This window comes from Anas platyrhynchos, chromosome 33, assembly GCF_047663525.1.
Source record: "Anas platyrhynchos isolate ZD024472 breed Pekin duck chromosome 33, IASCAAS_PekinDuck_T2T, whole genome shotgun sequence".
In the NCBI taxonomy this organism is placed as follows: Eukaryota; Metazoa; Chordata; class Aves; order Anseriformes; family Anatidae; genus Anas; species Anas platyrhynchos.
Window position 1 is genome coordinate 6,015,328 of NC_092618.1, and position 10,869 is coordinate 6,026,196.

Below are 10,869 nucleotides of genomic sequence, written 5' to 3' on the forward strand. Positions count from 1 at the left end.
CGCGGGGGGGGTGGTGGCCTTTGTCACCCCCCCCCCCCACTCTGCCCCCCCCCCTTCCCCACAAAGCCACCAAGAAGGGGGGTCTGGGGGCTTTGTCCTCTCCATCTGGTCCCCCGGGGGTCTCCGGACCCCCAGGGGTTGCTAGGGGCTCTGCACTCCCCCCTCCCTCCAGGGGCTCTTTCCCCCCGGGGGGGGGCTCGCGGACCCCCCGGGGCAGTTAAGGGGGTTCTTGTTCGCCCCCCCCCGGGGATAAATGGGGGCAGTTGTGAGCTCTGCCCCTTCAGGGGAACTTCCGCCCCTCCCCCCCAGGGGCAGTTACAGTCCTCTGACCCCGCCCCCCCGGGGAGCTGCAGGGCTCTCTCATCCCCGGGGGACACTACCCCCCCGGGGGCAGATGTGGGATCTTGCACCTCGTGGTAGGCCCCCACCCCCCCGGGGGGCTCACTTAGGGGCTACGCCGGCCCCCGGTAGGCTTTTCACCTCCCCCCGGGGCATTGAGGGGGTCTTATCACTCCCCCGGGAGTCACCTGCACCTCACCAACCCCCGGAGGGAGTAGCCCCCGGGTCCCCCCACCCCGGGGGCAATGATTCATGACCCCCCCCTGTGCCTACGTGCCCCCGGGGGCAGTTAGGAACTCAGCCTGCCCCCCCCCAAAAAGGGGCACTTACAGGTTCAACGCCCCTGGGCTGCGAGCCTGACACTCCCCCCCCCCAAAACTACCTGGTGGGCTGGGCCCCCCCCCGAAAAGATGGGGGTCCCCCTCGGGGACAATTGCATAGCCCTCACGTGTCCCCCTCCCTTCCCCGTGTCCCCCCCCGGGCTTATTGCTCATCACCGCTAACGCACCCCCCCCGGCCCCCCCCTCAAGACCCTCCCCATGCTGTATCCCCCAACCCCCCCCCGCCCCCCTCCCCCTTCTCCTTCCAGGCCTGTTGCTCTTGATTGATATATTTATTTGGTGTCTTTTTTGGGGGAGGGGGGGGGGTTGGGGGTCGTGCCTCAATAAAGCCCTTTGCCAAGAGCCCTGCGCTGCTGCTGGGACACGGGGAGAAGAGGGATCTCCCCCGAGCCTCCACATCCTGCCAGTGCCCCCCCCATGTCCCCTTTCTGCCCCCCCCCCCTTGTAATCCCCAAAAGCCGGCACTTTCCACTACCTCGCCTTGTTGGGGGGGGGGCATTAATAAGGATGGGTTAATTGGATCGAGGGGGGGTAATTGGATTGGGGGGGGTTAATTGGTTTGGGGGGGCAATAATTGGCTTGGGGGGCGTTAATTGGTTTGGGGAGGTCCATGGGTAGGAGGTGGTGGCCCCAGATGGCGCATGGCACATACAGGGACACACGGGCAGGGACAGGCCATGATAGGGACATGGGGATGGGGACAGGCCACGTATAGGGACATGGGGACAGGCCACAAGTGGGGACAGGTGCAGGGACAGGCCACTTATGGGGACATGGGGACAGGGACAGGCCACGTAGGGACACGGGGACAGGCTGTCAGATAGGGACATGGGGACAGGGACAGGCCACGTATAGGGACACGGGGACAGGCTCAGATAGGGACATGGGGACAGGGACGTGGACAGGCACATAGGGACACGGGACAGGGACAGGCCACGTGTGGGGACATGGGACAGGGACAGGTCATATATAGGGACACAAGGGGACATGGACAGGCCACATATAGGGACACGGGGACAGGGGACCGGCCACTTATAGGGACACAGGGATGGGGACAGGCCACATATAGGGACATGGGGACAGGGACAGGCCACTTATAGGGACACAGGGATAGGCCGCATATGGGGACATGGGGACAGGGACAGGCCATGTATAGGGACAGGTCATATATAGGGACATGGGGACAGGAACAGGACACATATAGGGACACGGGGATGGGGACAGGCCACATATAGGGACAGGTCACATATAGGGACATGGGGACAGGGACAGGCCACTTATAGGGACACCACAGCGGGGGGGCACGCCCCCAGAGTGTCCCCCTCGCCGCTGTCACCACCTCCTCGGGGCTGCGTGCGCCGGGTGCTCACCAGCACCGGCCCCCCCCGGCCCCCCTGCCCCTGCTCCCCCCGCCCCGCCTCGTCCCGCCCCCCCCCTCCACCCCCCCCCCGTCCCTCCCCCCTCCCCGTGCCCTTTGTGGCCGCAGCAGAGGACGAGCGGCACGGGGGTCAGAGATCAGGGGCCTCAGGGTACGGGGGTATTGGGGGTATGGGGGGGTACTGAGGGGAGTGGATTATGGGGGTAATAGATTATGGGGGGAGATTATGGGGGGCACCAAGGGAAGGGATTATGGGGGGTAGCGAGGGGGGAGATTATGGGGGGGCACCAAGGGGGGCGTATGGAGGTGCCAAGGGGGAGTAGATAATGGGGGGCACCGAGGGGAGGGGATTATGGGGGGGTCGCAAGGAGGGGGGAGATTATGGGGGGGGCACCAAAAGGGAAGGGATTATGGGGGGGTAGCAAGGGGGGGAAGATTATGGGGGGGGCACCAAGGGGGGTATGGAGGTGCCAAGGGGGGGGGATTATGGGGGGGGTACAAGGGGAGAGGGGGTTATGGGGGGTGCCAAGGGGGGAGGAGATTACTGGGGGGCAACAAGGGAGACAGGATTATGGGGGAGATTATGGGGGGTACTAGGGGGTGTTATGGGGGGTCAGGGGGGGATTATGGGGGGTATATGGGGGGATTATGGGGGGGCTGGGGGGGTTATGGGAGGTACCTTATGGGGGGGTCGGAGGGGGTTATGGGGGGCTGCAGGTGATCGGCGGGGGGCGGTTATGGAAGGGTCTTTTGGTAGGGTCATGGGGCAATGGGGGGCCATAGTGGGGGTCCTGATAGGAGAAGTGTTTTGGGGTTTTCCCTTTGGTGGGGGGATTTATTGGGGGGGGGGCTATGGGGTGAGTGGGGGTGGTCAGGGGCTCCCCCCCACACCCTCATGCCCCCCCCCCTCCCCCCCCCAAGGCCATCCCTTGGGGTTCCGGCGCCTCCCCGCCCCCCCCGGCCCCCGGCGCCTCCACAACCGGGTCCCTGAGGCACCAGAAGCACTTCCAGGTGAGGGGGGGCACCTGGGGGGCACTGGGATGGGGGTGTAATTGGGTGCTGTGGGGATCACAGCCTGGCATACTGGGGTCCCTGGGCCTGGGGATACGGGGGAGGAGGGACATATGGGAGGGCGTTTTGGGGGGTGTTTTTTTTTTTTTTTTTTTTTTTGGGGGGGGGGGCATTTTAGGGGGGGCTCAGCTCTTGATTGCTTATCCCGGGCCCTCCCCCCCAGGAGGACAACGGGCTCCCCGCCTGCACCCGAAGGGGGGGACCATGGACACGGGGCCCTCACCACCTCACCACCCTCATCTGCTCTGTGGGTACGGCCGGCTCCTGGGGGCTATATTTTTTTTTTTGGGAGGGGTAAAAGCCCTATTGATTTTTTTGGGGGGACACACACCCAGAGACCTAGTGCCCCCAGAACTGGGGGGGGAGACCTGTTGTATTTTTAGACACTTGGAGGGGGGCAATGGCCACTGGGTCACTGTTGGGGGGGGGGCACGGGGGGGGGCACTGAGTGTTTTTGGGGACGGGGGGCACGGGGACGGGGGGTCCCTGAGGTGTCCCCGGACCCCACAGGCACCTGCTACTCGCTGTGGTCGCTGGCGCAGGCTCGGCCTAAGAAGCCTTGAGGGGGGGCCCCACACTGCGCCCCCCCGGCCCCGAAATGGCAAGAAAGGGCTCCTACGTGGCCTCCTGGCCTCGGGACACGGGGGGGGGACACGGGGGGCGGGGGGAAGCCACCAGCCACACACACAGCCCAAGGCCACCCCACGGCCCCACCACCAGCGGCCCATGAAGGCCGGCAAAGGGCCAGCAATCCCCACAAGGTCAAAAAGTGTCCCTAAAAAGGGCCCGAAGGTCCTAAAAAGGCCCCGAGGGTCCAAAAGAGGCCCCGAAGGGTCCCCAAAAGGGCCCCAAAGGGCCCCCAAAGGGCCCCAAGGGTCCCCAAAAGACCACATAAAAGGCCCCCAAAGGGCTCCTAAGTTCCCTAAGAGTCCCCAAAGGCCCCAAAGTGTCGCCAATGGCCCCCAAAGGGGCCCCAAAGGCCCCAAATTGTCCCCTAAAAGGCCCCAAAGGGGCTTCAAAAAGGCCCCAAAGTGTCCCCCTAAGCGCCCAAAGGGTCCCACAATGTCCCCTAAGGTCCCCCAAAGTTCCCTCAGGGGTCCCCAAAGGTCCCCAAATTGTCCACAACGTCCCGAGTGTCCCCTGTCCCCTGGACAGAGCCAGCTCTGCCCAGGACAATAATGGGTAAATCGGCACAATCACTGTCCCCAGGGAAGGGACAGGGACAGGGGTTACGGGGACGGGGGTTATGGGGACGGGGGTTACGGGGTACGGGGGTGCGGGTCACCGGGGGGGTTTTGGGGACAGGGACGGGGACATCAGGCGGACGGAGGCCCCCCCCCGAGCACCTCGGCGTGGGCGGCCAGCAGGGGCTTGGAGGGGCGCGGGGGGCAGGTCCCCGTTGTCCCCATTGTTGTCCCCGTTCTTGTCCCCGTTGTCCCTGTCCAGATGCAGCGTGGTTGTCGTGGTGCTGCCGCTGCAGCGTCCGCCGCTGGAGGCTGCTGGGTTACCGTGTGGGGGACCCCCCCACCGGGGCATCCCCACACCAGTAAGGACCGAGTAAGGACCAGGTTCACCAGTAGGGCTGGCGTTTGCGGGGGCTGAGGCTGTGCCAGAGCTTTGCCAGCTCCCTGATGGGCCCTCTGGGTGGATGACAGCCCCGTGGGGCGGGTGCTGGCGCCGGGGGTGGCACCGGGGTGTCACCAGGCCCCCTCCAAATCCGCAGCAGCCCCGTGTCCCCCCAAATGTCCCCAGACCCGCCCCATATCCCCTAATTCTGGGGTCCCGGCCGGGGTTCCGGTGTCCTCCAGGTCCCCGTGTCCCGGAGGTCTGATGTTCCTTTGAAGGCCGGCGTCCTCCGGAGGTCCCCAAGAGCCCCCGGGGGTCCCCATGTCCCCCGACGCTCCTTATCCCTGTCCCGAAATCCCCCCGAAGTCCCCAACACTCCCCCCAAGGCCCCAATGTCCCTTCAAGGCTCAATGTCCTCAAGGTCCCCATGTCCCTCTCAAGGTCCCCAACACCCCCCAAGGTCCCCATGGCCCCGAAGCCCCCACGTCCCCCGAGGTCCCCCAAAACCCCGAAGGCTCCCAACACCCCCCGAGGTCCCCTATGTCCCCCGAGGTCCCGTGTCCCCAAAGGTCCTAATGTCCCTTCAAGGCCCCAGGTTCCCCAAGTTCCCCAACACCCCCCCAAGGTCCCCATGTCCCTGAGGTCCCCAACACCCTTCAAATGCCCCCAACACCCCCCACACTCCCAGTGTCCCCACACCCCCCCACATCCCTGTCCCCACACCTCCCGAAGTCCCCAATACCTCCCAAGGTCCCCACGTCCCCCCAGGTCCCCATGTCCCCATCCCTGTCCCCAACACCGAAGCTCCCCCCCACCCCCATCCCTCATCCCCCATCCCCACGCCGGCCCCCCCCCACTCGGGTGTCCCCATCTCTCCCCGTCCCCCCAGCGTCCTCAAGCCCACCTTCCCACGCCCCCCCCCACGCCCCCCGCTTTCCTTCCCCACCTCACCCTCCCCCCGTGTCCCGTGTCCTCCATCCTTACCTAGGCCTTGCGGTTGATGCTGGGAGACACATGTGCCAGGAAGCCGTTGACGCATTTCTTTCTTGGGGTGCTGGGGGACGACACTGCTGCCCAGGGGCAGCCCCTCCCTGCCGCCCCCCCCGGCCCCCTCCCCACTTTGGGGGGAGCCGGAGGGTCGCCGCCGGCCGCCCCCTCCGGGACACCACCGGGCCTGCAGGACAGAGGAGCTGCCACCAGCTGAGGGGGGAGTGGGCGACGACGGGGGCACACTGGGGGGGGGACACGGTGGGGGCGCACTGGGGAGGACACTAAGGGGGTGACATCAGGGGGGTGACACTGGGGGGACACTGGGGGGGGTGACATCGAGGGGGGTGACACTGGGGGGGACACTGGGGTATACTGGGGGGTGACACTAGGGGGGGTGATGCGGGGGGTGACACTGGGGAGGACACTGGGGGGGTGACATGGAGGGGCGATACTGGGCAGAGTGGGGGGGGTGACACTGGGGGGGCGACGCTGGGGGGGTGACATCGAGGGGGTGACACTGGGGGGGACACTGGGAGTACTGGGGGGGTGACACTGGGGAGGTGACATCGAGGGGGGACACTGGGGTGGTGATACTGGGAGTACTGGGGGGGTGACACCGGGGGGTGCTGTGGGGACACACTGGGGAGGTGACATCGAGGGGGGTGACACTGAGGGGGGTACAGGCACTGGGGAGGGTGACACGGCGAGGGGGGGTTACTGGGGGGACACTGGGAGGTGAACAATAGGGGGGTGACAGTGGGGGGGGGGACACCTGGGGGGGACATTGAGGGAGGGACACTTGGGGGGGGGGTGACACCGGGGAGGCACAGTCCCACCTGGAGGCTGAAGGGAGCACTTCAGGGAAGAGCGCTGTTGGGGGGACTGCCAGCAGAACTGGGGACGGGCACAGGGCCACCCCCTTTGTCCCCTGACCCCTCCCACCCCCGGTCCCCTCCCGCCCCTCCACAGCCTCACCTCGTACCACTTTGCTGGGAGCCGGGGAGGCGAGCAGGGAGGAGCTGAGCCCCAAGACTGCGGGAGGGGGCGCCCAGCGGGGGGGCTACCCCCCTCCCAGCTCGGCCCAGTTTAGCCCAGTATTGGCCCTGTTCAGCTCCGGCCTCGGCCTGGTTCGGCCCAATACGGCCAACTAGGGGTTCAGCGGCCCCCCCCAGCACCTCCTCGGGCACCAGCAGACACCTTGGGGGGGGGGGGGGTTAGGCTGGTTGGGGGCTGACACCCATGGGTGCCCCCCCCGCCCCCCCCCCGGACCCCCCACGTGTCACCTACCCTGCTGCTGCCCCGCCCGGCCGGCCCGCCCCCGGGGGTTCCGAGTCTGGTGGATGGGGGGGGTCAGGGGGGGCCCAAATGGGGGTCATGGGGTGGGGGGGTTAGGGGGGCAGGGGAGCAGGGGGGTAGGGGGTGGAAGAAGCTGGGGGGGTCACAGGGTGAGGGGGGAGGTTAGGGGGAGGGTTTAGCTAGGGGGGGGGTTAGAGTGGGGGGGGGGGCGCTGTTGGGAACCTGAAGGGGGGTCATGGGGGGGGGGGACCCGAATGGGAAGGGGTTGGGGGTGGGATCCCCATCACTGCCTTCGGCCCCATTCCCTCCTCCCCAAAGCCTGGGGGGGTCCTGGAGGGGATGGGGGTGTTTCTGAGGGGGATGGGGCGGTGGTGGCTGAGTTGTTGTTAATTGGGGGGTTCTTGTTACCTGCCTCCCCCCCGCACTCTTCGCAGGGTCCCGAGGTACGGGATGTAGCCCAGGACGTTGGCAGCACCTGCTCCTTTGGGGGGAGATAAATTTGGGGGGGGGGTCGGCCCACCCACACGGCACCCTGCCCACCCCCCCCCTGCTACCCCCCCCAAAAAAATACCTCATGTGGGGCCCCTGCATGTCATGGGGCCACGGCAACATCCCACCAAGCCTCCTGCAGCACCACCGCCAGTCCTGGGGAAGAGCACTGGGGCACTGGTGGGGGCACTGTGGGGGGGTTATGTGAGGGGGGTACAGCGTGGGGGCCGTGGCGACGGGGAGGGGGGCACGGGGGAGGGGGTAGCGGGGGGGGTTATGGGGTGGGGGGGGCAGTGGGGGGACCACTGGGGGTTTTTTGGGGGGGGGGGGACAGGGGGAGGGGGGCACGGGGGGGGATATGGGGGGGGGTGATGGGGGGCTATGGTGGGGGGGCACAGGAGGGGGATGACGGGAGGGGTGACATGGGGGAGGTGAGAAGGGGGGGTTATTGGGGGGGGGACACAGGAGGGGGGTGACAATGGGGGGGGGGCACCGGGGGGGGTGACAACGGGGAGGGGGGTTGGGGGGGGGGAAAGCACTGGGGGGGGGTTATGGGAGGGGAAGGCATGGGGGGGGGGGACATGGGGGGGGGGGGCGATGGGGTAGGTGATGGGGGGGTTGGGGACACGGGGTTGGGGGGACACCCGTGTGCCCCCCCCCCCAACCCCTCACCCAGAGGCCTGGTCTGTGGGATCCTGCAGTGCCCCTGCGCTGGCACATCTCCTGGGGGGGGGGTCGCCGGGGGGGGTCAGCACCCTGGGGGGTCCCCGGGGCCGAATCCGGCGTGGGGGTACTCGGCCCCCCCCCCCCCCATCCCCGCACCTCGGCTCGCCCGACGGCGGACAGCACGCGCAGGGGCGTGGCTTGGGCGAGGCCACGCCCCCAGCTGAGGAGCCAGAAAGGGACACAGCGGGTGGGACAAACGATTCAATTATAGGGGGGATCTGGTACGGACCATCGCGCGGCGCGGGCCGGAGAGGCCCAAGGGAGGGGGGGCGCCCCGAGGGAGTCCTCCCGCCCCCCCCCTCCTCCTGTCACTGGCAGGGGGCACACCCTCCCCCCTGGGGCTGCCTAAAACTCGGGGGTGGAGCCCCTCCAGGTGCTGCCCGCGGCCGTCCAGGGGGCTCGCCCACCTCCCACCCCCCCAAAATGCCTTTTAGGGGGGAATTGAGGGATTTTGGGGGGCAGGAAGGGATTTTGGGGGGGGCACGAAGGCATTTTGGGGCGGGGGGGGGCACAAAGCACCAAGGCCCAGCCTCACCCTGGTGGGGGTCCACCCTGACCCTAAGGGTGGCAGGGCAAGGCTGGGCTGACAGCACGACCCCCCAAATTTTTTTTGGGGGGGGGGGTCCCTCGTGGCCCCCCCCCTACTTCCCGGCGATGAGGGGGTTGCGCAGGACGACGATGACGGAGTCGCCCCAGGTACATTTTGGAAGAACACTAGCGGTCCTTGTTCACCGGCTTCCAACTTCTTCTTGCCCTTGCCGCTCTTGGGCACCTCCGTCCACATCTCCTTCACGTTCTCCAGCACCATGTTGCAGTGCCTGAAATTTTTTTTGGGGGGGGGTCCCGCGAAGGGGGCTGCTTGGGGTTTGGGTAGGGGGTGGGAGGGGGGTGGGGCACGGGGAGGGGGCGTCTGTGGGTGTCCCCGGGGATGTGGGGGGGGTGCGGGAGGTGCAGGGTATGCGGGAGGGGGAAACACCAGGAATTTTTTTTTTGGGGGGCAAGATTTGGGTTTCAGGGAAAACCCCAAATGGTGGAGGATATGGGGGGTGGGGGGGCATGGGAGGAGCAGGGGAATGTTGGGATGGCATTGGGGTTCGGGGGGTCTGGAGGGATGCTGGTGGTCCCATGGGGGGGTCCTGGGGGGACACTGAGGGCTCTGTGGGGTGTTTTGGGTGACCAGTGGGGACTGGGGGGTAACTGGGGGGACACTGGGAGCCCTACAGGGGACTGCGGGGCTACACCAGGCAACCCAGGGGGATGCTGGGGACCCTGTGGGACACCCAGGGGGGTGTCGGGGACCCCAAAAGGCATTTTGGGGTGACCCGGGGGGGGGTTATAGGGGCACCCTGGGGGATACTGGGGGGGACCCAGGGGGATATCGGGGGACCCGGGAGGGCATTTTGGGGTGACCCAGGGGGGCACTGGGGACCCTGCGGGGAGCCCCTGGGGTGTTTTGGGGGCACACCGAGGGCGTTTTGGGAAACCCAAGGGGATAGGGGCGGACAAGGGGCACCTTTGGGGGGACCTGGGAGGATACCGGGGGATAATGGGGGGTCCTGGGGATAATGGGGGGCTACTGGGGGGACTGGAAGGATACCCGGGGGGATACTGGGGGGGACCCGGGGGATACCGGGGGGACCAAGGGGGACCCAGGGGGATACTGGGGGGAGAGACCGGGGGGGATAATGGGGGGACCTGGGGGATAACGGGGGGATAAGGGGGACCCAGAGGGATACCAGGGGGTTACTGGGGGTCCTGAGAGATACTGGGGGGATACCGGAGGGGACCTAAGGGAGTAACAGGGGGATAAGGGGGGACACTGGGGGGTGCTGGGAGGATACCGGGGAGATACTGGGGGTCCTGGGGGATACTGGGGGGGACCCAGGGGATACCAGGGGTGGGGGAGAGACCGGGGGGATACTGGGGGGATACTAAGGGATAACAGGGGGATAAGGGGGGGCCAGGGGATGTCGGGGGGATACTGGGGGTGCTGGGAGGACACCCGGGGAGATACTGGGGGTCCTGGGGCATACTGGGGGGATACTGGGGTGGGCTGGGGCTACTGGGGGGGACCCAGGGGATACCAGGAGGTGGAGGAAACCGGGGGGATACCGGGGGGACTAGGGGGATACCGGGGGGCCTAGGGATAACACGGGGGACAAGGGGGGACACAGGGGGATACTGGGGGGTGCTGGGAGAATACTGGGGAGATACTGGGGGTTCCAGGGGGGGACCTGGGGGATACTGGGAGAGAGACCGGGGGACCTAGGGGATAACGGGGGGATAAGGGGGAGCCAGGGGGAGCACCAGGGGGACTGGAGGGTGCTGGGAGGATACCGGGGAGATACTGGGGGTCCTGGGGGATACTGGGGGGGGACCTGGGGGATACCGGGGGGATAAGGGGGGACCCAGGGGGATACCGGGGGATACTGGGGGATACTGGGAGGATACCGGGGAGATACTGGGGTCCGGGGTTGGGGTCCAGGGGGTCCGGGTTGAGGGTCCCGGACCTGTCGAAGGCCTTGACGCGGCCGAGCAGCTTCTTGTTGTTGTGGTAGTTGATGAGCACCTGGGTGTTGTTCTTCACCGACTGCGTCAGCACCTGCAGCGGCCCCGTGTTGAACTCCTCCTCCTCGCTTCTGCAGCTCCTCCGGCGTCATACCCGCGGCTCTT

The 10,869-nt window shown here is 67.1% G+C and overlaps 1 protein-coding gene and 1 long non-coding RNA gene across 2 annotated transcripts; one reads left to right on the forward strand and one right to left on the reverse strand.

Moving 5' to 3' along the window:
- The first annotated feature begins 2,979 nt into the window (after window positions 1–2,979).
- On the forward strand, window positions 2,980–3,752 carry LOC140000389 (uncharacterized). Its single transcript, XR_011805529.1, has 3 exons — window positions 2,980–3,069; window positions 3,293–3,380; window positions 3,640–3,752. It is a non-coding gene; the product is annotated as an uncharacterized lncRNA (long non-coding RNA).
- Window positions 3,753–8,556: 4,804 nt separating this feature from the next.
- Window positions 8,557–10,856, reverse strand: SNRPD2 (small nuclear ribonucleoprotein D2 polypeptide). Its single transcript, XM_072030173.1, is given in 5 exon segments — window positions 8,557–8,889; window positions 8,891–8,934; window positions 8,936–9,014; window positions 10,707–10,832; window positions 10,834–10,856. Coding segments are annotated over 5 exon segments (324 nt in total). The 3' UTR covers window positions 8,557–8,837.
- Window positions 10,857–10,869: the final 13 nt, after the last annotated feature.